Source organism: Helianthus annuus, chromosome 14 (assembly GCF_002127325.2).
Source record: "Helianthus annuus cultivar XRQ/B chromosome 14, HanXRQr2.0-SUNRISE, whole genome shotgun sequence".
Taxonomy (NCBI): Eukaryota; Viridiplantae; Streptophyta; class Magnoliopsida; order Asterales; family Asteraceae; genus Helianthus; species Helianthus annuus.
Window position 1 is genome coordinate 92,017,866 of NC_035446.2, and position 27,498 is coordinate 92,045,363.

General features: G+C 42.9%; 1 protein-coding gene across 3 annotated transcripts; it reads right to left on the minus strand.

Moving 5' to 3' along the window:
- Positions 1-2,129: 2,129 nt before the first annotated feature.
- Positions 2,130-26,900, minus strand: LOC110908656 (glucosidase 2 subunit beta). Of its 3 annotated transcripts, XM_022153611.2 has the most exons (18): positions 26,746-26,900; positions 26,585-26,658; positions 9,169-9,220; positions 8,993-9,088; positions 7,395-7,634; positions 7,047-7,252; positions 6,313-6,402; positions 6,105-6,212; positions 5,044-5,374; positions 4,848-4,952; positions 4,662-4,763; positions 4,516-4,573; positions 4,343-4,411; positions 4,144-4,231; positions 3,989-4,050; positions 3,862-3,913; positions 2,649-2,715; positions 2,130-2,441 (listed from the first exon to the last, which is right to left on the minus strand). In XM_022153611.2, exons 1-17 carry the CDS (start codon positions 26,849-26,851, stop codon positions 2,653-2,655), a joined length of 1,902 nt encoding a protein of 633 aa, XP_022009303.1. In that variant the 5' UTR covers positions 26,852-26,900; the 3' UTR covers positions 2,130-2,441; positions 2,649-2,652. The 3 variants fall into 3 exon arrangements, with proteins under 3 accessions (XP_022009303.1, XP_022009304.1, XP_022009301.1); XM_022153612.2 differs by lacking the exons at positions 26,585-26,658; positions 26,746-26,900 and adding an exon at positions 9,384-9,789 and having other exon boundaries at positions 7,053-7,252; positions 9,169-9,294; XM_022153609.2 differs by lacking the exons at positions 26,585-26,658; positions 26,746-26,900 and adding an exon at positions 9,384-9,789 and having other exon boundaries at positions 9,169-9,294.
- Positions 26,901-27,498: the final 598 nt, after the last annotated feature.

Below are 27,498 nucleotides of genomic sequence, written 5' to 3' on the forward strand. Positions count from 1 at the left end.
TAAATCATGTTTACACAAGATTTTAATATTTTTTAGATTATTTTGTTGGTCATGATCAGAAGACTCAAAACCATCGAATCCTAAAACCGTTTAATTGGCCTAAACCAAAAAGTCAAAAACTTAATGACTACCAAAGAAAAAGGACCAAAAAGTGCCACAATCATACCTCGGTTTTCTTACCCACGAGCCGGTTTAGCGACCGGGTTTGAAAACCATCAAAATTGACCCGGTTTTTGGGCTACTTGTTTTAGAAGAAACAAAAAAGTGTTGGTACGTTTACTTTTTAAAAGTATGTATGAACCACACCAAAACGACTTTAATTAGTATAATAAACTTGATTAAATTTTATGATCAACCAATCAAGTTAGCACAACATATAATATGATATAAACACACAAACAAACCTAACCAGAAAAAGTATCACTTGTAGCGCAACATGTAATATGATACGATTTTGCAAAACAACAAATTTTATAATCATTTATTAGGTATGTTCATTAAAAAGCCCAAAAAATAAATTACAAACAAATGACAGGTAAACGGGCAACAAGCAGCGTCGTAACCTTCTTTTGAATTGCAAAACCGATCCTACTAAAGACAAAGCGACTCTTAAGGGTCGAGAGATTACTATTCAAGACCCGTTGCACCCTGTTCAGAAATTCCAGGACATTTGGGGCTAGGTAACCAAATGTATCAAAAACAAATGGGATAAACACATGTTGATTCTCTAAACAAGCTTTCTCGTGTTTAGCGATCTTACCTGATTCCGCCTTTAACGTTGTCTGGCCAACAACAAACCCATTATCCCTAAGCCCAACAAGAGGGGACACTCTTGTAAGGTCCACACAAGCGTGCTTTCAAAATTGATGGTTTGATTTTTTTTTTATTTTTTTTTTTCAAAATTGTTAGTTGGTATTAAAATACGCTTCGTTTGCGATGTGCACATATAATGTATATATGTCTGGGCCCTCGGGGGCTAAAAGTGAAAGTTGCACTAATTTTAACGTATTTTATTCATTTCGTGAAAATAACATTAAAAGCGCCGAACGGTTAATCATGCATCATGTGGTAACGTTGATAGCTGAAAGACAAAAGGGTACATGCACTAATCGACCTTTGTCCCGATTGTTGAGTATTATGAGCCTTATGTCCAAGGCTTAATGTAAAACTACTATCGAGCTGGGAGCCTCACTCTCACTGAAAGCAGTCTCTCTATTTCTACGAGATAGATGTAAGACTGTCTACATTTTACGCTTCTTAGACGCTATCTTAACCTTTGCTATTGGTGGGATTTACTAAGTATTATGATGTTCGGTATTAAAAAATTAAAATATGAAGATTGTTCAGTCGATTTGGTTCACACGACCAATTCCAGCATCCAAACTATCAAAAATCAGAACTAACTACAAAATGTTGATGGCCTCATCTAAACCTACCAATTTTAGCAATTTGACGGTTTAATTTTTTTAATCTTTTTTTTTTTCCAAAATTGTTGGTTTGTATTAAAAATTTAAAATATACAGGTTCAGTCGATTTGGTTCACACGACCGGTTCCAAGATCCAAACTATCAGAACTCAAAACCAACTGCAAACCGAAATACGTGAATATCAAAACAACCTAACCAGTCAACTTGTTTCAATTTAGACATTTTGTGATCTGTTTCCGCTGCTTATGAACCCCTAATGAAAATTTCTAAATACATACGAACTACAGAAACCGCTTTGAACAGATAAAAGATGAAACGTTTCATAAACGAAAGAAACGTAAGAGAGGATATGCCAACCATCCATTAAACATGATCTAAATTCTAAAACTTAAGAAAGAGTTCATTAGGGGGTAGTGACGCAGCTTGTTGCCCGTCTACCTGCCATTAGTCTGTAATCGTCTCTGTTTTAATGAAAGTCGAAGCCAAATCTATTACTTTATTTCTAATTATCTAATGGTTTCCTACTAACCTCAGTTTGGTATACTTCTAGATGCTTGTGCAAAACATAAGTTTGACCTTCTAGATAATCAATACTACAATAAGAATCATGATCCACGACTTTCTTGTTGTGAAAAAACATTATGAATCATGATTCAAGACTTGTACAGTCATAAAACTGGCATAATTACTAAAGAAAAAACAAAGTATAAAGTTGAACTTCAACAGAATGCCGGGGATTCAATATGCAAATTGTCATGTAGACAAAAAGCAACATCATAGGAGCGTTTTTTCAACTCGATTACAAAAGAATGAATTCACGGTCCCCCTAACACAGACGCCGAAGTTCAACTATCAATGCATCAAGTACAAGTTACTATAAGAATGGTTTCTCTAGTCTCAACTCTCGGCTCCACATTTCATGGAAGTGTTGTATTTATCCTATTTAGCAAGTTCAGTACAAAAATGGAAAAAAGGACAGGGGTCGGGTCACCTTCGATCTATAAGATTGTTAACCTGCAAAAAATTATTACCATACTAACATAAATTATCGTTTTTTAAATCTAAGAATTGAAGATTAAACCTAATAAGCAAAGGCCAGCGGAGGATGACACGAATATAGGTGGTGGTAAAATAGGAGGGTCGAGAGGGTTGGGTTGAATTACGGTTGACCAATACATTTTTAGTCCAAATTTTGTTTTGGTAACTGTGAAAACCCGTTACCTATTCAAAGCTCATCATGACCTTGAGGTTGATCCTTGTTCACCGCTTCTAGTTTATCTTCTAGTTCCTGTAACGCAACCCAAAATACAATCAGAAGATCCAATACAGGGAGCAATATGTAGAAAACGCCAAAACGGTCTGGTCTGGTCGGGCCAACGCACAAACATTTCTATCTAACTATATTACAAAAACTATAGTGTTATTATGACTTATGATAATAACTTTTTTAGTCAAGTGGTTTAGGAGATTTTATGCATTTAAATACACTTTAGATGGCCTTCAAGGACAGGTTTGACCCACTTCCTTTTACATTAGAAATAGGGCCGTGTATTGCATCGTGAGCAAGGAGAGGAAAAACAGCTACGTCGGCTTACGCTCGCTGGAACACCACACCGCCCTTGCGTGAGCGGTGAGTCGTGAGCTCATGCACGCTCATGAGCTTCCAAAAATCAACCGTTACAATCCGATTTAATTTTTTTCGTTGTAAAACAGCTTCAAGTTAAAAAAAAATAATAATAAAAAAAGTTTTAGAAAAAAAAAAACTAATCTTTCATTTATGTTCTATTTTTATTTAATAACTGTTTATAAATAATTAATACTAATATTTATGTTCTTTTATTATTTAATAAGTAATTGTTTATAAATAATTAATACTAATTGATATAAATCTGGGTCAAAGATGGTTCCATGGATCAGGAGAAAAGAGTATATTGGGTTGATTAATTACTTTGGGTATGTTCATATTGGATTGATTAATTAATTTTTACTTTTCTTTATTTATGTTAATGCACTTTACTTTCAATGCTTGTTCACTTGTACTTCTAGCTTAATAGGTAGTAAGTTAGTTTCTAATTTACCTAGAATGTAGGAAGCGGGTTAGTGATAGTTATCTTTTATTTTCCATACGTATCGACCAGATGTTTCAAATTATTTTATTTTATTTTTTTAACATTTTTTATTAAAAAATCGCTACTTTTAGTAGCAGCCAAAAAAAAAATTTTTTTTTTTTTTTTGCTAACGAAAGGTAGCGATTTTTTAATAAAAAATGTTAAAAAAAAAATTGTGTTTTTTTAGGTATTTTTGGTTGTAACTTTGATAGTTGGTGGTAATTACAAAAATGCCACCTTGTCTTTTTGGGTTTTCCTTCAATTTGTATGTTTAGTATGTTAAGATTATTTGTATTTGATCTTTTGCCTATAGGTATAACACGTACCTTGAGTCTTCCTTCCTGGCATAGGGATGGAGTAGTTAACAATGCTGAGTATCTGCAGTGAAAAATAAGTACTGTTAAGTCCGCATTTTTAAAGCGCGAGTTGGAGAGGGGGGGGGTGTTTACTTACTCGCAACGGCTTGGTTCATCTATATCAGCAAGTTCAACTTTTGATCCACATCTTAATCTCACCTGTTACAGGTTGAGAAAGAAAACACATGAATCATTGTTCTGAATCGACCTCCTTATATGACTGAATTAATATAACATAATGAAGTTGGATACCGTTAAGCTTCTTTGAGGCCCATTCCAACATTTGTCTCCATTTGAAAAGACCATGACTCTGTGTGACTCATCAAATTTATCCCATTGCCTATACACATAAAAATAGAAAATCAAGCTCATTAAAATTAAAAAATATATATATTCAAGACGTTAAAAATCCGAAATCAGGTGACAGTTTAACGGAAAAATAAACACATACCCCAAACGAGTTGTGCTGTGGCCCTCCTCTTGAGTGGCTTCCTTAAATGGACATACTTTGTAAACATACCTGAAGCAGATTAAAAAAATAAAAAATAAAAGAACAAATTCAGCATAATGCGGTTAAACGCTAAAGAACTCTAAATTCAGCATAGGGAATATGAAGTTTGTAACTTGTTTTCTTTTATCTCAAAACATTGACCGTATAGTGAGTAGAACTCCTTCTCTGGGCCTATAATATAAAAAATAGATTATTAAGAGTCAATCCAATTTAGGGAATAGTTTTAAATTTTAAAAAAAAAAATATGTATATAACTTACCAAAGTCGTGTCCTAGCTTTTTAGTTAAACTTGATATTCTTGATTGTATTTTAGACAGCTTCCCACTGGCATCATCATATTCTTTTCGCACATTTTCAGATTCTACAATACATATTAATAAACAATGATTCATGTGATTTTGAGAATGCCTTTATGTTCAAATGAACAAAGAAGTTTCATTATTACCAGATGTATCCACTGGAGTCTGAAACGGGTTAACAGCGTCTAAAAACTTCCGCACAGTTTGTTGGATCTTCTCCAGCCATGACGGATTGCTTGTGCTTTCCATATCTTAAGCATATGTAAATTTGAAAATAATAAGATCAAAATAAATGACGGTGAATTAACGCATATAGGTAGATCACAAAGAACATTTATTCACCTGACATGTCAATTTCGTCATCTGACTTGTATTTGTGGGAATCACTGGAATGGTCATCTCCAACGTTATTCACGTGATCATCATCCTCGTATTTATGATGGTCTTCCTCGGTTTCCGTATCATAACCACCGTACTCCTCATCATGTCCGTTATCAGATGTATCATCATATTCATTATCATCATCATTGTCATCATCACCATTATCATTATGCCTAGCAGTGCCTGCATCTTCATGTTGTTCCTCGGTTTTTTTCCCTGTCCAACGCTCACCAATCACACGACCTAACTCTTCCCTTGATAATGAATCGGTATCTTCAGATGCATCTTCTTCCTGAAAAAGGAAAGGGATAATATGCGAAAATTGTTTATTAATCGTCAGAAAAGTCCACTTTGGTATGCATAAAAGTAGGGCTGCAAACGAACCGAACGTGCAGCGAACAGTTCGTGAACCATTCGGCGGGAAGTTCGTTTATGTTCGTTTGTTTAACAAATGAACGAACATGGACAAGAAATTTCGTTCGTTTAGTTAAATGAACGAACATGAATAGAGGTTGCGGTCGTTCATTTACGTTCGTGAACGTTTGGTAACGTGTTTAGGGTTTTTAATTTTTATATTTTATTTAATAATTCAAAATTCTCACTAATAAAATACTTAATAAATTATAGTGTATTGTATATTTAATAAAATATTTAATAAATGTTCGTTTTCGTTCATGAACGCTTGTTTGTGTTCGTTTGTTTTCATTTGTGTTCATGAACGTTTGTTTGTATTCGTTTGCGTTTGTTTTTGTTCATTTGTGTTTGTTACCTAAAATTAACGAACAAACACAAATGAACACGAACACGTTTTTTTTTTCTTAACGAACGAACACGAACAAAAAAAAAAACTTGTTCGGTAAGTGTTCATGAACAGTTCGTGAACACATTTATTTTCTTAACAAACGAACACGAACATGGCCTTGTTCGTGGTCGTTCGGTTCGTTTGCAGGCTTGCAGCCCTACTTAAAAGGTTTCATGTAACCAATAGCTGTTGCAATAGCTCAAAATGACGAAGAACGTACCTTACTTCCAGGCGCCTGAGAATGATCATGTTCATGTGAAGCGTTAGATGATTCCTCGGGATCATGTTCATGTGCAACTTTAGATGGTTCGTCGTTCTCTTCAGCATGCTATACAAAAAGAAAAGGTTCAATAAACATAAATAGTATTCTAAAACACAAAAAAAAATATCATTAGAGACCAGAGAATAACATGAATTTCAACAACTACCTCCTCCTTGATATTGTCAATAGACGCATCCCTCTCATCATCATTGTGAGCCACTACAGCCTCGGTATCAGTAGGGGCCTTGTTTAGATCCTATTAGAATAAACACAGTAAATCACGAGAAATTGGGTAGTAAAGAACAAACAGACATCAACAAAATGTTTAGTTTTTAGTTATTGAAACCCAAAATGTTCAGTTTTTGGTTATTGAAAACCGTTCGGTTTCGGTTTTAGCAACGGTGGTTTTTCCAGCTTTTTGAACAACATTACGTAAGATTCAAAAATAAAAGGTGTAATCCAATATTTAATAATCTTTCTTAGATGTTTACATTTAAGTTATATGTTTAACCTTTTTAATTAATCTCGTTAACATAAACCTAACTTCTAATCTATTTTTATGTTTCTCCAAAGTTTTTATTAAGACATTTTATTTTATAATACTTTGAAAATCATTTAGTTTTTATGTTAAATTTTGTTATTTCTTGTAGGCAATGGATAAATCATTTCAAAGATAAATGAAAATGTTAATGTTTTTATTATAAATACTTAACATTCAAGAATAAAATTAATAATTCCTAAATCAATATATAACAAACATTTAAAAAATGATTTTTTAGGTTATACGGTTCGGCTTTTTTCTGTTCTCATAAAATGCAAAACCGTAACTGAACCGTAAATTCCGGATCGGTTTTTTTCGGTTTCGTTTGGTTTTTTTTTTTTTTTTGGATTTCTTCTCACCCCTACCTCATCTGAAGGCAAGTGATCATGAGCCCCTGCTTCATCATCAGATTTACTTCCTACCGATTCTTGTTCCGCAACATTCACTTTTTCTTCACTTTTTTGTTCCTTTAACTTTGCTTCTTCAGCTTCCTTTTTCTTCTTTTCCTCATTTTCTCTTTCGATGCGTTCTTTCTCCTCTGCCTTTTCTATTTGTTCCTTACGCTCTAAAGAAGAGGTAACAGATTCCATATTGAATAAACATAAAATGAAACTAACGTATGTAAAGATTGTGCAGATATACAAGACAGAGCGGATCTTATAGTTAACTAGATAAACAATTTTTCAAAAAAAAAAAAAACAAAGTACCCTTAAGCTGCTGCACAAGCCCCTTAAGTATGTTTTCCTCATTCTTTAACCTAGATAACTCTTCCTCATCCTTCGCTGCTGAAAGTTTTGCTTTTTCAACTTCATGCTTTCTTGTTGTGAGGCCTTCCCGAAATGTTGCGATCTTTTTCCTTAATCTATCTCGTGCTACCTTCCCAGCTTCCCAACAGGTATTTTTGCATTTAACTTTACCATCGTATTCATCACTTCCGTCACAGCAATCTGCTCAATAAAACAAGGTTAGTATTCATGACAAATGCAAGCAAAAATACAAAGGGTAAGAAGGATAAGTAAAATTTGGATCATTTTGATAACCACATGTTATGCTTTATTCGTAATTTGGCATCATGTCAAGTAATCTCCTACTGCAGCAAGCTCAGGTGATAACATATCAAACTGTTAAAAACTTAAAAGAAGAAATGTTTTGCGGTTTTTCAACATCCTAATGGCAATGAACACTGTATATGAGTATATCAACTAATACATTAGTTAACAAGATACCAAGACGTCTACATGATTCATGTTTTGTGGCATTGCAACAGCAACAAGAACTGAAACAGACACCTTTAGCGTTTATATAGAGAAAGGATATTCTAATGTGTCCTAAAGCAGTGTTATTAACAGACTGTAGAAACACATCTCTGATGCATCTAAGTCACTATGTATCCAGTATCCACAAGATCATCTGTACCAATATGCCTGCATTTTATACTTGAACTTCTGACTAATCTATCAAACAAGTAACGCGTCAACTAGACGACATATTCAAATACGTTTTCAAGTACATCAGAAGCACCTGAAGAGGAAAACCCATGCTTTGATAGAAATGTCCAAATTAATAAAGACGGACCACCAAACACAGATAGCCAAGCAAGGAGAATATCCCATATCAAAATTATTAAAGATGGACCACCAAACACTGATAGCCAAGCAAGAAGAATATCCCATATAACCCAAAAGCCTAATAACATTTCAATCCATAAAGCTACATGTAACACTTAAAGTCTTCAACAGTAACATATCGCATCTCTTCTACACATCTATATTTGAAGCTTCCGTGTCAATTATACACATAAACATAAAATTTCTAAGACTGTATGATCCACAATGCAAATCAATTCACAGAGCATCATGTCAGTATTCGAATAGACATTCTGTCTGCCTTGTTTTGTAGGCACTAATGTATATTCGAAGCTTCCGAGTCAGTTATATACTCGATAACCTTGGTTCTACAAAGTGTGCCTGATGCGCGAGGAAAACGCCTCAATGACAAAAAGGCGCGCTCATGTAGTTCTGAGTCCAAATTGGTCAGAACTAGAGTCCGTAGGAGGTTTATATGTATAAACAACCTAGTGTATGAAAAAATTATGAAAGGTATACTTGATAGATAAGTTTATATGCAAAAGATACGAGAGATATGCAGCTTTTTCATCGTACACAGACGTGCACCTCGCGGTTTTCTAAACTAAGTCGATAGCCAAACGAACAGATCTATCTTTCTCTAGTATGAACTTTATGCTATGTTTTCACACCATTTAACAAAATATGCATATAATAACAAGAAATGAGAATTTGCTCACCACAAATCCCATCATTAACCCTAGAAGAATATATCGAAAGCGGACTATGCCCCGCATTTCGGCAATAAAACTTCCCAGATGGACACGCTGACGTTCCTGCAACACCAAACATAAACACAACTAAATCAAAACACATCAAAATAACACTTCAAACATCATCAAAACAGCTAGTACACCTGGCTCATCAGTCCCATCGGTACAATCACAAAAGTCATCATTAAGCTGTGCCTTTGTGAACGAATTAGATCCATCTCTGCACTTAATCGTTCCTGAAGAAGATAAAACCTTGTAGTACTCCTCATCTGTTCAACAATAGAAATTTAAAAAAAATAACCTAAAATTGAGAATAATGAACGATCGGTAGTTAATTACGTTAGAATAAGAATTGCACCTTTCGGAGCAACTCCGAGAATGTTTTCCGATACAACAACGGCCGATCTGAGAACTAAGATCGAACAACACACGAGCAGTATGAAGGATTGTGTGTGTGTTTTCATTTTGATTTCTGTTACTAAATTGTGTCTTGCTGGTGTCGAATTTGATGAATTTAAGTTGAAATTCGGACGAGATGAAGTTGAAATGAGGCTCTGATTGTTCAGGCGATTCTCAGATTATGTGGTCGTGCATTTGATCGGAATCGGTTCTGTGATTGCAGTCTTGAGAGGCGAGAAGTAGAAGGGGTTTAACTTCGATCGCAGTAGAACGACGTCGTTACGGGTTTAGGACTTTCATCTTCTATTATCCTTTTCCGGCCGAGACATATTTTTGTTGTTACTTGTAGAAATGTTACGGATCGATTGCTTGTGGTAAATATGGGCCAAGTACATACCCTCCCTTCTTCGGATGAGCAAATCCCGTCCCGATCTTGAAAATCTTGATCCCAAATTTCATCAAAACTGGGTACCGATACAGATACCGAAATATGTTGGTACGGTACGGTAGCGGTATTTGAAGGTAAAATTCGGTATTTTACCGATACCATACCGAAACGGTACCGATCTCGAAAATACCGATATCGAAAATGCCAAAAAGTGGATACCGTTTCCGGTACCGAAAAAATTCGGTACGGTATATTCGGGACCGGGACGGTATCGGAACGGGATCGAGATTTGATACCAAATGCTCAAATCCCTTCTTGTAGCACCCTAGTTACAATTATTGATACAACAAAATACAATTACATTGTTTGAGACACGCACTTAACAGTTTCTACCTAGTATCAGGAGTCAAGGAATCTGAATCAGTGCCAAGTTGGAGGGGTATGGTCTCAAACCTCGCACCAGATTTAGGCGCGAGTAACCATCACCCGGCTTATTGTCCCAATCAACAAGGAACTTGCCTCACTTCGTGAGAGCACGCGCGAACCCGGTTTACTTTCCCACTCAAAGAAAGATGAGAATCTCACCTTGTGTATGAAAATGGTTGTTTTCGGCAACATACACGAAATACGGTAATTGCTACTAAAGATAATAGTAGTTACTACATTCACTTTCTGTCAAACACATTTCCCTGCGGTCCTGCGCGGGCGCGCGCGGAACGGCGAAGGAAGTGCATAGTGATGTACAAATGTGTAGACTTACATATGCGCAATTTACCGCACGTGGCGAGGCTACGCAAGCCTGCATCCTATTTTTATACAAGTGGAACTGTCACTTTGACTTCCGTGACCAACCAGCAAATGGTATGCCCGGGCACTAACAATATACGCAGTTGTCCAGCCCACTTGTAATAAAGCTGATGGACAAACTAACAACCCCAGCAGGCCACGCGCCGGGTGTTCCTTTGTGCAATTGGTACAACAGGACATGTGGCGACACCTCTGCTTGCGCCTAACACCTCCGTGAACTACGCTCCTATCAAGTCTACGGAAAGCTACAAGTTGTCAGTCAGGCCCTAGGCCCATCAAGCTGCCCATTGGCCCTTCTTCTTCACTATTCGGCTATAAATACCCACTTCGAACTAGGTTTGAGGAAATGTTAATCTGCTATCTCACAATTACTACTTAACATTTGTAACAACACTCAAAAACACATTACAAGGAACCCTAATTGAGACCCCAAAACATGTACGGGGCGACTCGAAACGAAAAACAGGATTTAGGGTTTAGGGGGGGTCATGGGGGTTACCCCTAAACCTTCCGTGACACGCGAAAGACACTAGGATGTGTCAAAACCAGATATCTCGACACCACATGGCTAGAAACACAAGGCTAGTCTAGGCCAAATAGGTCGCTCCCGCGACACGCAGAAGGATCCTAGGATCCTGTCGCGACACGCGGGGCTGAACCATTTTGGCTATATAAAGCCTGGCCTGGGACTTGATCTTCTGCACCATTTAGATCGAATTTCGAAATCCCCGTTCTTCTAAATCTTTGTTTCTTTCAAAGTAGTGCACCCCTAATTCGCGAAACTCTGCCCGTTGTAAGTATTTTAACCCCCGATCACTAATTCGTTACCCTACCCGATTGATTTAGGACCCACCAACACATGTCGAGGCTCTGCCTGACTAAGTCCGTTGGGGTTCTGTCTTGTGTTGTATGGCTAAAGTGACTTGGGTTATTTTACTAACACACGTGCATTGTATGTTTTTAATAGAAACTCAAGAAAATAATCAAGAAATATTACCAGTAAGCCCGTAGAAAACATAAGTTTACAATGTGAGTCATTCTTCTTTTCTACCAAAATGTGTTACAAAATCTCAAATGTTTTCAGTTATACTTACAATGATTAAGTCTATACAATTACTGTCGGTATGTGGGGTTTTGTATACACTACTTACTAAGCGTTGTTATTGGACAAAGAGTTAGCCAATAGTAATATAACCACGGTCATTATAACTGCCAACGTGACAAATACTGAATGAGTAATTGGGTAGATATGAACATTGTCATCGCTCTTAGTATTGTAAAGTTATAAAAGCTTATTTTTGTAAACTGTAATGTACTCGTCAGTATTTCTTGCTGATAAAATATTTTTAAAACGTGTTTCAGGTAACTTGATGTGAAAGCTATTAGAAGTCAGCTATGGAGCACTGAAGGCTTAAAGAAAGTGGCTATAAAGTTGCCTAAATAAAAATTTATGTTTTCAGCAACTAGGGTTTATCCCTATAAAGATATTATGAATGAAATATGGGTTTTATCCCATTTATTTAATACAAAAGTTTGGTGTTTTGAAACTCTGAAATTTATTTCCTAACTACGATCCTGATGTCTCATTTCCGCTACCAAATTAATAAACACCGATACCACTGGCTCGTGTTCGCGGCTCCCGCTCCCGGGGGTTGGGGGTTGCGAGAAAAGGTGGTATAAGAGCCACTGGTTTAAGCCATTTAGGTGTTTCTTTTAACACCTAAATTTTAACCTACTGTGTTAGGAAATAACTTGTGTGTTATTCAATGTAAATATGTACATTATTATTTTATGTCGTTTTGACAATTTTCTTAGTTTACAGTATGAGTGATCAGGGTACTTCTGACACTTATCGTCATCTACCTCATTCTCCAATGGATGAAGGAACATCCCAGCCAACCCCTGGATACACAGTCGATTCTGAGGATATCTTTGTTTTTAAAGCCAAATCCGAAGAACCTTTTCCCCCTAAGAAATGAGGGTGGTATAGTAAAGCAAAATTGGAGAGAAGAAAAAGTATGAGAAAATTTCAACAACAAAGAATAGTGAATAGAGCTGAGAAAAATACCCAAAATCCAGAAGCTAGATCTTTATGGGGAGAAGAATTGGATAGACAATTAGCCAATTTTCACATGTCTGGGAATGTAGAAGGGGAACATGATTTCAACCAAGTAGCAGTGCCAAAACCACAATTACTTCTGAAGGGGTATGGTCCCAGATCTCGCGTCAGCATCGACCGCGAGTGACCATTACCCTTATCAAAACCCCCACTAGCTAACAACCTACTTGTGCCCATGCGAGAACGCGTCGACACAAGGGTTGAAACCAATCTATCTAGTAACGAAGGAGGACTTACATGGAACATGAGAACGGTAGAGTGATGCGACATAGCATCACATCTGGTGTATGAAAACGGAAGTATTCACAGCGATGCGGCCTCGCACCGCGTCCAGTGAACACTTCTATCAATACAAGGAAGCTGGATAACAGCAACAGTCACCGCAGGCGACGATGCGGCCAGCACCGCATCTCGCGTATTTCTTGATCACTAGCAAGAGACGCGATAACATCAGATGTTACCGCAGGCAGCGATGCGGCTAACACCGCATCCTATACGCTCAACAAGTGGGACTGACACCACAGTGCAAGTGGAACCAATGGCAGTCACCTGTCAGGTCTACGGAAGCGACAGACTGACGTGGCGTCATCTCCACGGCCGACATGTCTGACACACCTGCAAAGGTGCAGCATGCCGTCAGTCTATCCATCCACCTCCTCTTTCACTCCTCGGCTATAAATACCAACCCCAAACCAGGTTTGAGGTATCTCTTGACAACCCCCTAACTACTACTACAATCTTACTTTGCTTCCCAAGCAAACTACTGATTCTCACGCCGGAGAGTGGTAACAAGGAGCACCCCCCACCCCATCCTCCTTGTTACGAGTCACGGTTTGTTTCCTTGTGCAGGAGATCAACCCACCGGTGATCCAGCCAGCGATCCTCGAGAGGAAGGGATTAACCTTTCTTGACGAGACCAGTGAGTTAACCCTGCCCGGTTAACCATTGTTTCATCATTGGCGCCCACCGCTACTCTTAGCACTTTTTCGATCATCCTTTGTCCTCTCTCAAAATCATGACTGATCACCAAAACAATACTACAGGGGATAATCCACTCCCCACCAACACAGGAAATGTGGGGAGTACCCCACCGGAACCAAATCCGGGCCATATCGGCACATCAACGCAAAGGGGTCCATCCCTAACGTTCAGACACGACTTATCATAGTACGCATCTGTGATCCCCCCGAACATGGACCCCCACATCTGGTATGACCAACAGGCCACCCTGCTGGCCGCAACAAACAACCGCGCATGTGCGGAAGCGCACATACAAGCTGGGCCAACCCCAGCACCGCACACCCCTGCCGATCGTGTTTTACAATACGACAGCAGATCACATTCACGTCCAGCTTCGGGAAGCAGACGTGACGACCGCAGATCCTCTTACTGTTCGGTCCACACAATCAACGAGGATGATTCCGCATACGGGTCCAACACCAGGGGACCAGTGCATACCGCCTAGGTCCTTATGTTGAGGACAGACGACGATCCGCATCCCGACATAGCTCTGGAATTCAGAGCCGGTTGGGCCCACAGCCATACACCGAAGGGTATGGTCGTACCGACCCGGAAGACCGTACATATTTTGGGGATTCCCATGACACCTGCAGCAGATCGGGAGGACGCAACTATGTTCCTCCCACTCACCCCCGTAGTACATACCTCAGGGCTGCAAAACGCCCTGAGAACCAGCCCTATAGGCCGAAAGCTGCGGCCGAAAACTCCAAATTCGCCCCGCGAATAGCCCACGCCCATGTCACCACAACAAAATTCCCATTCAACGTTGGGAAATACAGTGGTTCATCCGACCCGGATGACCACATGAACATTTTCATAGGCGCAGGGTGCAATGGCCAGTGGGATGAACCCACTTGGTGCAATTTTTTCCCCCGGACCCTTACGGGTCTGGCCAGGGCTTGGTTCGATTCTTTGCCAGTGGCATCACTGGACTCATTCGAGGACTTTCATGCCAAGTTTCTCGCTCATTTCAGCCAACAACGACGTCACACGCGTGACTCGTTGGACGTCATGAATATCTAGCGCAGAGACAACGAATCCCTAGAAGCATTCGTTGTCCAATACAATAAGGAGTGCCTGGAAATAGGCGACGTGGCAGATCAAATGGCACGGAACCATTTCATCAGGGCCGTGAAAGATAGGCAGATGGTTATGACCATCTCTGGCAAAGAAGGCTTGCCTAAAAAATGGGAAGATGTCATGACCGCAGTCAAGACATATGCCCAGACACAGCGGTCCCTCGAACCGCATGTGACAAAGGCAGAGCCCCAGGCCGAAACTTCCAACCACGGGTCCAAGCGTAACAATAAACGCAACCGGGACGTAGGGAATAGCGATATTTCCAAACCATACGTCCCGCGGACCAACCCGTTTGACCCGAGGAAACGCAGCCCTCAACGGGACAGCCGGGCACCAAAGAAAGATTCTCGGGACCGCAACTGGACCGAGATCAACATGTCGCCAAGCGAGGTCCTTCTGGCGGACCCGCAATTCTTGCGACCGGCCCAACCGATGAAGTCAAAGAAAAATCAGGACCTCACACTCTACTGTGAGTATCACAAGGACTCGGGCCACACCACCAACAACTGCATCAGTCTCCGGCTGGAGATTGAGCGGGCCTTAAAAGAGGGGAAACTGCAACACCTTTTGCCAGGTGGGTAAAAACCCACCAAGCGCATCACCCCTCATGGCGAAGGTACCTCCTCCGGAAAGAGAACCATGTACGTGGCTTCCACCCACATGATCAACGGAGGCAAAGGTAGGCCGCGCAAAGCGGCGAGAAGGCCGGACAATGACTGGAAAGACGAGCAAGTCGTCTTTCCAAAAGTCCAAGGCGGACCGCGCGATAGGCGCGCCGTCGTTATTACAGGCCAACTGGCACATTACTGCACCGAGCGTCTGTTCATCGACCCGTGCAGTACGTCTGATATAATCTACGAATAATGCTTCAACCAGTTCGACCAGGAGGACAAAGATCGGTTGCAAGCAGTAGATTACCCATTGGCCGGGTTCGCAGGGGAAACTGTCTTTCCCCTGGGCCAGATCACTTTTCCTGTGCGTCTTACCAGCGGCAGACACACAAGAATAGAAGAGGTAAACTTCATGGTTTTACCTCACACCTCCAGATATGACGTACTCCTTGGGAGAGAATCCCAAGGCGATTTCAATATGATTACATCCGTCCCCCACTCTGTTGTCGGTTTTCCAACCGAATCGGGAGTCGCGATAATCTACGCACGAAAAGACGTCATGATGACGGACGAACTACGTCCGACCAAGGTCGCAAGGCCTACCCCCAGCAACCAACCAGAGAAATGGGTTCTCAACGCGAGATACCCAGAACAAAAGGTTACATTGGGTCACGCCTTGTCCCCGACCACAAGAGCGCACCTGAAGCAGCTTCTCTTCGGGAACCAAGACATTTTCGCATAGACACCCGCAGACATGACAGGGGTCCCGCGTGATATTGCGCAACACCACTTGAATACCTCACCAGGTATCAAGCCGGTGATCCAAGGCCAACGCCACCTTGGGTCCGCTAAAAATCAGGCGATGTAAGGGCAAGTCGAAGAACTGCTCTCCGCAGGCATCCTGCGGGTAGTCAAATACCAGACTTGGTTATCCAACCCAATTATGGTAGAAAAACCATCCGGGGGCTGGCGCATGTGCGTCGATTACAAAGACCTTAACAAAGCCTGCCCCAAGGATTGTTACGCACTTCCGGAAATCGACGAAAAGGTCGATAATCTCGCACCATTCAGATGGAAGTGTTTCCTCGATTGCTACAAAGGGTACCATCAGGTACAAATGGCGATCGAGGATGAAGACAAAACGGCATTCCGCACTCCCACCGGGAATTACTGTTATACAAAAATGTCGTTTGGGTTGCGCAACGCGGGCGCAACCTATCAAAAGCTGATGAACGACACTTTCCGCGGCCAAATAAGCAAAAGTGTCGAAATCTACATGTACGACCTAGTCGTCATGAGCATGGAGGAAGATACCATGCTCACAGACATTGAAAGAACATTCCAGACTCTGCGAAGCGTTAACATAAAGCTCAATCCAGGGAAATGCTCGTTTGGAATGGAAGAAGGCAAGTTCCTTGGGTTCATCGTGACAAAAGATGGATTCAAGGTAAACCCGGAGAAAGTTCAGGCGATCGAGCGCATGCCATCGCCTTCATCTATGAAAGATATGCAACGATTAGCCGGCAGGCTAGCGGCACTCAACAGATTCTTAGCCAACCATGCAGCTAAGTCTTATCCTTTCATCAAGACCCTGCGGAACTGTTTAAAGAAAGAACAATTCCAGTGGACCGCATAGGCTGAAAACGCCTTCCGGGAAATGAAGGAGTGTTTGATACAACTCCCAACCTTAACCGCACCACGCAAGGAGGAGCCACTCATATTATACCTATCTGCCGCGGACAACGCGGTAGGTGCGGTATTGATAGTGGAGCGGGAGGGGGTTCAAACACCCATCTATTATATCAGCAAGATGCTCAACGACCCAGAAACAAGGTACTCAATAATGGAAAAATTGGTGCTAGCATTGGTGCACGCTTAAAGACGGTTGCGACGCTACTTCGCAAATCACGTCATCACAGTGCTAACCAATTACAGGATCGGCCCGATCCTATCCAAACCTGACATTTCTGGGAGATTAGCAAAATGGGCAATAGAGCTTGGCGCGCACACGTTGAACTACAAACCGCGCCCCGCGATAAAAGGCCAAATCTTAGCTGATTTCGCTGCCGAAGTACCGGTGAATCGCATCCAAGAATGCGAACAAGCACAAAACCCTGCACCAACGCCATCTTCCTCAGAAACTTGGGCACTATTTACCGACGGTGCCTCCAACGAGGAAGGTGCGGGCGCAGGTCTGCGACTCGTCAGCCCTGGTGGCCAAGAACTTACATATGCCATCCGCCTCGATTTCAAAAGCACAAATAACGAGGCCGAATATGAAGCCCTACTGGTAGGACTATGTTTAGCAGTCAAACTCGGCGTGCAGCATCTAGAAGCACACGTCGACTCTTTGTTGGTTGCATGACAAATACGCGGCGACTATGCCGCAAAGGGGGATATCATGATCCTCTACCTCGAGCAAGCCCTGCAACTAACATCCAAATTCGCTTCGTTCAATATTCGACATATTAATCGAAGTGAAAACAAGTCCGCGGATGCACTATCAAAACTCGCATCCACCAGCTTCCAGCACTTGGCAAAGGAGATACGCATCGAAATTCTGCAAAATTGATGTAGTGAGTAGTACGATAATGAAGATCAAACACGTTGATTCTGTGAATGCCCGTGTCGTTCTTCCCCAACCCCAAAATTCAACCCAAAGGGCTCGGAATTTGAAGTGAAAAAACTGTTTTCTCAAAATTCAATTCTGATCTTTCATTTCACTAGGGCAATACATAAATAGAGACAGAAATTCGAAACGGGCCTAAAAAAGACAACGGGCCAAACACAAGCCCAAAAACAAAATGCCCAAAATACTTGAAAAAACATAAAAATGGAAAAAACTAATAGAAATAAGCGTTTTTTCGGCACGGACGATGACCCAAACCGCCGTAGGCCGTTTGCAGCAAGATAGAGCTCGTTCTCCCGTTCGTTTTGACTGGTCACACGCCCCAAACGGACCTCCGTAGCCCAAGTCAGAGCCATTCCAGTGAAGCCCCTTTTGTGACGCGATCTTGGGCCTCCAAGTACCGGATGGCCCGCTCTTCTACGCTTGGGCCCGCATCAAAAATCCTTCGTTACCCCTGCGCCAAGTCAACGTCATTCAATACGGTACAACATCATGGATGGCACCTATTATCGCATATCTGCAATCAGGTGTGACCCCCGAAAGCAAATCAGAGGCACGCAAGCTACAATACAAAGCGTGCCATTATCAAATGGGAGACGGTATCTTATACCGCAAATCATACCTAGGGCCACTACTACGATGCGTCAACCCCCAGGATGCCACATACCTCATCCGAGAGATACACGAGGGCATATGTGGCATACATGCTGGACCACGCATGGTAGTGGCCAAAATCATGAATGCCGTGTATTACTGGCCCGGTATGCACCTGGACGTCGTCAAAGAGTTGCGCAAATGCATCGACTGTCAACGTCATGCTCCAAAAACTTTGCGGCCAAAGAACAACTTAGTCCCCGTCACAACCGCATGGCCCTTTCAGAAATGGGCAATTGACGTTGTGGGACCTTTCCCTGATGCTACGGGTGCGGTCAAATTTATCATAGTAGCGGTTGATTACTTCACAAAATGGGTAGAAACAAAACCGCTCGCCTCAACCACTGCTATGATAACGAGAAAATTCATTTGGGAACACATCATCTGCCGTTTCGGTTTACCAATGTGCATTGTCACCGATAATGGCACCAACTTTGCTGCTGACGAATTTCAAAAATGGCTAAAAGAACTGTTGAACACATATTCTCGTCCGTGGCACATCCGCAAGGAAACGGCCAAGTTGAGAGTATCAACAAAATCCTAGTCGAGGGCATCAAAGCAAGGTTGGGAATAGCCAGGCGTGGCTGGGTCGATGAACTCCCAAGTATCTTATGGGCTCACCATACTAGCCCAAAAACAAGCAATGGGGAAACACCCTTCAGCCTAGTCTACGGTTCAGAAGCGGTGATCCCCGCGGAAGTAGGTCTCCCCTCTCCTAGAATGTTGGCTATTGAAAAAATAGACAACATCACAGAACGCAGGATCGATTTGGACCTCTTGGAAGAAAGGCGCGAAAACGCTGCCATCAACGAGGCCAAATATAAATCCAAACTTGAAAAGTACTACAACACGCGCGTCCGCGTTTGTACTTTCAATCCGAGAGACTACGTCCTACGCGACAACGAAGCATCTAATGCTGAGCGCCCAGGCAAACTTGCCCCCAAGTGGGAAGGACCCTACCTCATCAAAGAGGTCTTAGGGAAAGGCGCATACAAATTACAAACGTTAGAAGGCGAACCTATCGCACGAACATGGAACGCACAACAGCTTTGACGCTGTTATATGTAAGCCATGTTCCTACATTTTCTATGTAATATACCGGGCCGCAGGCCATTGGCAAATAAATAAATAAGCAATTTTATACATTATTGTTTGTTACTACTATTACAAATGCGTGTTCCACTTTGCGGTATCCCAAAAACAGATGGGCAAAATCTTCATTCGCGGTACCCATACAAAGTGGTAACCACACACAACTATTGTAATAGGCCAGCAAAAGGCAAAAAGACTTGCATACTTATCCGGCCGGATAAACAAGTTTTTATTAACACTTAACACAATTCCTGAGCCCAAAAAGGCAAACAATGGGATTGACGCGTACTCATACGACAAAGGTATGGCGTATACTCGACCCCATTCACAAATGGGTAGAGTTCCGGATATATAAGTTTTTACAAAGCTTCCACAATTCTAAAACCCCAACGGGGTAAATAACAGAATTGACGCGTACTCATACGACAAAGGTATGGAATATACTTGACCTCATTCACAAATGGGTAAAGTTCCGCATACATACGTTCAAACATGCAAGAATTAAAAACACTTGTACACATTAAACAAAAAACTTTATATTCAAAAAATTCAAGCACCCACGCGGTGCTTAATGGATTTACATAAAGTTCCTAATATATACAAGGGGAAAACAAAAAGGGGGCACACTTGCCACCCTAAACCCTATTTCGTACCGCTGGTACCCGCGTCATCTCCAGCACCACCAGCGGGATCCTCCTATTCGGCATCAGCATACAGCATCCGCAGCCGGTCAACGTAATCCGCAGCCTCTAAACAGTCGTCCAACTTCTCTACACAAGAGAGGGACGTATCATAAAAGGAGGTTACGGCCGCGTTCAGGCGACCTTCGGTATCCACATCCCGAAAGCCGGATCGCTCTTCGATAACACCGCCTATAGACATGACGTTCATATGGGAAATGCAGCGGTTATAACCAGCTTTAAAGCCAGCGTCACGAGCACGCTGCTTGACCAAGTCCAAACCAGCTGCGGTTTCAGGAGCATCCATAATGGACTGAACAATCTGCAACACAAGGATAATAAAGTCAGCATATGGTCAACTTTTGGCACAAACATCACAACATACTTACATGCGCGATACCATGCCTCCGCATCCATTCACGGTCAGCCTCCAGTTGGTTAAACGAAGAGGTCAAAGCATCTCTGGCCTCAACGGCAACATTGGCCCGCTCTTCCACTGCAGTCATGCGGGCTGTGAGGTCAGTGACCGCGACCTCCCGGGTCTGAACCTCAGCCTGTCAAAGAGCAGAAAACAGTTTACTCAGTAAACATTTTCAAAAAGCAGGGAAATATAAAACAAAGGTAACAAGTCATACCTGAAGGCTGGCAACAACTTTATCCAAACGAATGCGCTCAGCATTCGCCTTTTCAAGAGCCTTGGAAGAACGGCTCTCCCTCTCTTCCGCCTCCTCCAGGGCCTTCGCAGCACGCGCCCCGGCTTCCTTGGCCTCTTCAAACGCCTTTATGGCCCCGGCCTCCGCCTGCTGCGCTTTAACCGCAATTGCCTCAGCTGCAGCTTTCTCTTTGCCCAAGGCAACGTTCGCTGCCTTGGCGTTCGTCAACTCTTGCCGAGCACGTAACAAATTGTCATTCTGCTTAGCCCAAGATTCATTCCACTTCTTGCGCTCGTTGGACAACTTTTCGTTCCAACTCTTGCATTCATCAGAAAGGAGTTTGGCAAGAGTACGAACCTGTTTCAGCTGAGCAGTGGCAGCCCACTCCGAGGTCTGCTTCTGCTTCTCAAACGCAGCTCTATCCTTCTCAAGCTGCTCCGCACCCGCACGAGCAGCCTTGATCAACTCTTCCGCTTCGGCCCGCATGCGAGCAGCTTCATCCTCTCTGCGGCCTAACACCTTGTAGTCTTCCAAAATGGCGTTAGCCACTATGGAACTTCCTACTAGCAAGGTGGAGAGTTGATTGATGCGCAACTCACGGGGGGCGGCACGGGCACGTTCCACTTCAAAGGGGGTGCCCAAACCACCCAGAATCTCCGTACACGCAGAAGGGTCGTTGGAAATATCATCCCCCTGCATAACAGTCCAGGGGGGTCGGTGATAAACAGTACTTCGACCCTGGGTATAGGTGCGGTAATAATACTCCAATTCAGACTCCCCAGGCTGAATTGGAGGCCCATCATAACCCGCACCACCGGCAGACGAACCGGTACCCTTCTCACCAGCAGGAGACTTCTGCGGCTCAGCATCATGCTGCCGCACCTCAGCAACAGTTTTTTGCGGCTCTGCATCAGACTTTTGCTTCCCAGAATCAGAAAACCGCATACCCGAATTATCACCCTCATTGGGAGAGATCAGATTGTTGGACGAATCAACGGTATCGAATATCTGGGTCGCGACCTTCTCTGCGGTACCCTCCGTTTACACGGTCGAATCAGGCACCACCTTGACAAAGGGTGCCGAAGGTTCCTTTGACGCACCCGCACCTGCACCCGCGGCATGCGGAGGTGACAACGGAGCATTAAAGATAGAAAAATCTTTATCTTGAAGCTCTGCAAAACAAAGTCAAATAGCTATCAAAACACAAGTTGTACATAACACTTGAGACAAACAATACAACACTTACCAACAGTACCCGCCGGTTTCTTTGATGTCGGACCAGTCCTCTTAGACTGCAACCTCCGACGTTTCGGTCCACCGGCACCAGCGGCCGTCTCTTCTACTTGCCTCTTCCCAGCACCAGACTACGAGCCCGCAGCTGTACCCAAACCCTCAAGGGTATCAGATACTATCACATAATCCAAGTATCTACGGAAAGAAGAGTGAGAGATACCTGCCGCCTGCGGTACCAGATGAGGCACAACAGTGACCTCCAGTATTTTCTTTTGGCGAAAGCGCACGCCTTTCACCGTTTTCCTCTTAGGCACACCCTTCGCATCAGGGTCCCCTAAGGCCCCAAGATCACCTGCATGAAAACCATCCAAGAGGTGAGTCAGTGCAACCATTATTGTTATCACAAGAATAAAGGATTCCTAAACATACCTTTGCCTCGCGGCAACTCAACTGCTAATGCGGCCTCAGTAGGCACCCGGAAGTTATCTCGAATGATAACATTAAACTCCTCCTCGCCATCCGCACAAACAACTGTTTCAACCTGACCCTGGAAATCCGGGGCAAACATCCTCCATAACGGAGCATCCTCTGATAGCAAACGCACAAGTCAGTAACGCATACGGGGATAAGGAAGTTAAACAAATGAAAAGTACGTACCACCACTTTTCTCCCACACCACGGGCTTTGACTTCTTGTTCCTCCTTGTCAGCATCATGCGCAACACCCACAACTGTGTGTTGCTCAGCTTCACCGACTCAATGGTCTGCAACTGCGGAAACCACTCCACCGACTTCGTGCTAGGGACTGCAATGGTCTCTGATATGATCGTATCGGTCACATTCCGAAACGCCATATTGCCAACAATCGCAGCAGCCTTGATGTAAAAGAACTTCATTTTCCACTTCGTCATCCCCTTGGGAGGAGTCATCAGCTTGGGACTACCCTCTCGTTGACGGAAAGAAAAGAACCCCAAAGACACCGTCATTTGATAAAACCGTCGGAAATCTCCAACGGTAGGCTCGATGCCAAGAGCACGAAAGGTGGATTCAAAATTTCGAATCCGAATCATACCAAACGGACTCAGTTGAGAAATGTGGACCTTGTACCACTCCAAAACCTCAACAACAAAAATAGTCAAAGGTAACCGGAGATTACAGTCACCAAAAAAGTCTGCCCACATGGTCACATAACCGGCCGGAGCATCGGCACCGGTGTCACCATCCGATGGGTAACAGGCCCCATATTCAGGGGGCATTTGGATATCACGAATCAGACGATCAAAGGTCTTCTTGGTCCACTTTAACACCGGTAAACCACCACCGGCGGCTCCCTCCTCTTCTTCCTCCGCCACCACCGGCGATGAAGGCTCCGGGTTTTCACCCTCCACATTGTGTGGACTTGATGATTCAGCCATCAGAAATGTCGAAGAAACGAAAGAAAGTGAGTAGAAACACTAAACTCAGAAAACCTCACCGGAAACTTCAAACAATTGATCGGAGAAGATAAAGTAACTTCTTTTCTCTCACCGGCAAATTTTTTGAAATTTTGAACAAGTGAGGGGAAACCACGAACGGTTTCCCCTTATATACCCATCGCAATTAATGAGGAGGGAGAAAACGAATCATCACGTTCAAAAAGAACGAATTGCGCGACACCACGTGTCAAGCGCCGTTTCCGCTGACGGTTACCTCGCGCGCGTGGCCCCCCACGCGCCTGACATAGGAGACGTTTACACTCCTTGCTACAGTGCATTTAATGCCTCGGGCAGTGCAAATGTCCTTTCATTTCAGCACATGCCAGATAATCTCACCAACTTCCACCAACTCACACGTGCGCTCAGCCATGTATGTAACAAAAAGCGACTACCTTATCCAATTGCAAGCGGTATGCGGTTTCTCTGGTATACCGCACCATAACCCATACCGCATATCATTTTTTTTACATACCCCTAAAAATAGGCAAAAATATATGTCTTCACACTATAAGGGGGTATAATACCTTTCCGCACTACCCACGAGCATACGTGGAATATGCGGAAATGACACACACGAGCCCGTTCAGGTGTGTCAGATACTCAGAACCAGCATTGTTCTTTGGACTGAACCGCATCTCAGAAATAGGTAAACCGCATTGCCTTCATTCTCTTCAAGCTTCAAATCCCTCCTGTCCGGTTCACAACCGCAGATGGTACATGAACACCTTCTTTAACTTGAAGAAGGAAGGGAATGTACGCGCGCGCACATCAGCAACCCTGACTCCTGAACCTTCAAGAGCCGCATCCGAGCAACACACCCGTTTCGAGCGAATATGGGAATGCAAAACCGCAGACACTCATGAGTCACTGCGGACATAACCATAGCTTCCGGAAATGGTTGCTACGATAGAGCCACAACTAACTCCACATCGAGGGACGAAACTACTCCAAGGCAAACTCCTCGGTACTGGAGCGGGAAGGAAGGTGCCTAAGGAAGAGATGCGGACGAAATCCCCAATAATCATACGAGCCCTTGTCGAACAGCAAGCGGTCGAACAAGCGGTAACAAGTCTGCTTATGACTTTGTTACCCTACTTGTACGTTGGATAGAATAAACAATGATGGGCATTACCATGCCTATGATCATGTTTATTTGACCGTTATCCAGAATCACATTGTTCGACCAAACATGGCCAACAATGAAGCAAGTGCCCAACGTTGCTCCCACAACCGTGGCCAACAATGTCAAGCAACGAGGTAACCGCAAAGGACGTGCGGTTACTTGAGAGCTAATGGGAAGAACATGAACACCCCACGAAAGGAATCATCATTAGATATCCAATCATGGGAACAACATGCTCTCTTCTTCATTCACCACTTCAAAGGTTGGGTCGAAGTTTGTGCACACCTTCAACCACATCTCAAAGATTGGTTCGAAGTTTGTACACTTCCTCCAACTAATTCCTACAGTTGGTTCGGCACACCAACAGGTGGCAACCAGCCAAAGGCTGAGAATTTCGCATCAGACGAAACATTTTCACCGGTACGGAAGAGGCGTCAAATGACCCTTCCAGACCTCCAGCTTGATTTACAAACAGAAAAGACCATCCACATGGTCTAGGATCTTCTCCAGACTCCAACTACCTTCTAAACACCATAGTCCAGTACTCCTCCCACATACAACTTGTATGTGGCAGCAACACTAGACTGGGGGGACTTGAAGGGGTATGGTCCCAGATCTCGCGTCAGCATCGACCGCGAGTGACCATTACCCTTATCAAAACCCCCACTAGCTAACAACCTACTTGTGCCCATGCGAGAACGCGTCGACACAAGGGTTGAAACCAATCTATCTAGTAACGAAGGAGGACTTACATGGAACATGAGAACGGTAGAGTGATGCGACATAGCATCACATCTGGTGTATGAAAACGGAAGTATTCACAGCGATGCGGCCTCGCACCGCGTCCAGTGAACACTTCTATCAATACAAGGAAGCTGGATAACAGCAACAGTCACCGCAGGCGACGATGCGGCCAGCACCGCATCTCGCGTATTTCTTGATCACTAGCAAGAGACGCGATAACATCAGATGTTACCGCAGGCAGCGATGCGGCTAACACCGCATCCTATACGCTCAACAAGTGGGACTGACACCACAGTGCAAGTGGAACCAATGGCAGTCACCTGTTAGGTCTACGGAAGCGACAGACTGACGTGGCGTTGTCTCCACGGCCGACATGTCTGACACACCTGCAAAGGTGCAGCATGCCGTCAGTCTATCCATCCACCTCCTCCTTCACTCCTCGGCTATAAATACCAACCCCAAACCAGGTTTGAGGTATCTCTTGACAACCCCCTAACTACTACTACAATCTTACTTTGCTTCCCAAGCAAACTACTGATTCTCACGCCGGAGAGTGGTAACAAGGAGCACCCCCCACCCCATCCTCCTTGTTACGAGTCACGGTTTGTTTCCTTGTGCAGGAGATCAACCCACCGGTGATCCAGCCAGCGATCCTCGAGAGGAAGGGATTAACCTTTCTTGACGAGACCAGTGAGTTAACCCTGCCCGGTTAACCATTGTTTCATCAACTTCCTTTATTCCCTAACCAACCCATGAATCTAGAACAGAACCAGGAAAACCAACTTCCAATCCCAGCCTTTGATCCAAATGAGATACCCATGAATCTAGAACAAAAGTCATCATTAAGTTGTGCCTTTGTGAACGAATTAGATCCATCTCTGCACTTAATCGTTCCTGAAGAAGATAAAACCTTGTAGTACTCCTCATCTGTTCAACAACAGAAATTAAAAAAAAACCTAAAATTGAGAATAATGAAACGATTAATAGTTGATTACATTAGAATAAGAATTGCACCTTTCGGAGCAACTCCGAGAATGTTTTCCGATACAACAACGGCCGATATGAGAACTAAGATCAAACAACACACGAGCAGTATGAAGGATTGTGTATGTGTTTTCATTTTGATTTCTGTTAGTAAATTGTGTCTTGCTGGTGATGAATTTAAGTTGAAATTCAGAGGAGATGAAGTTGAAATGAGGCTCTGATTGTTCACTTGGGAACTCGAAAGCGACATGAAGGCTAAGTACCCGCAGTTGTTCAAATGAAGATCTGAAGCGTGAAATTGGTAATCATGCACGGTGCTGTGCAGCTTCGAGCCTAATTTCGGGACAAAATTCCCAAAGCAAGGGGAGGCTGTAACACCCCGTGTTTCGAATGTCAAAGTCAAAGTCAAAGTCCAAGTCAACTTTGACTTCTTTGACTGTAATTAGTCTATTTCAGTTTTATTTGTATTATGTGGAGTAAGTGTTGTAAATCAGAAAGAATTGAAGTAATCGAATGTTTATCAACGCGAACCGACTTACGACTGTGAATAGTAGAAAGTAACAATGCGATAAAGTTAGCTAATCAGTAATCAAACCGATGTAACCATCATCGAACTCGAATCTCGAACTATACGAACTGTGGTTGTTGTTATACGTGTGTGTGTGCCTTATGTGTTACTTGTGCGTGTTTACTTTATGTTTTGTGTAGTGATCAATCGAATCAATCGAAACTCGAATCGAAACTCGAAACTCAAATCGAATGCAATCGAAATCGAATTATGAC

Coding starts and splice junctions, on each gene's coding strand:
- LOC110908656 (XM_022153611.2), bottom strand. CDS start 26,851: ATGAAAACACATACACAATCCTTCATACTGCTCGTGTGTTGTTTGATC. Junction 7,253..7,394: donor GCTTGTGCAGCAGCTTAAGG/GTACTTTGTTTT, acceptor CCTCTTCTTTAG/AGCGTAAGGAACAAATAGAA. Junction 6,403..7,046: donor TGCCTTCAGATGAGGTAGGG/GTGAGAAGAAAT, acceptor TTATTCTAATAG/GATCTAAACAAGGCCCCTAC.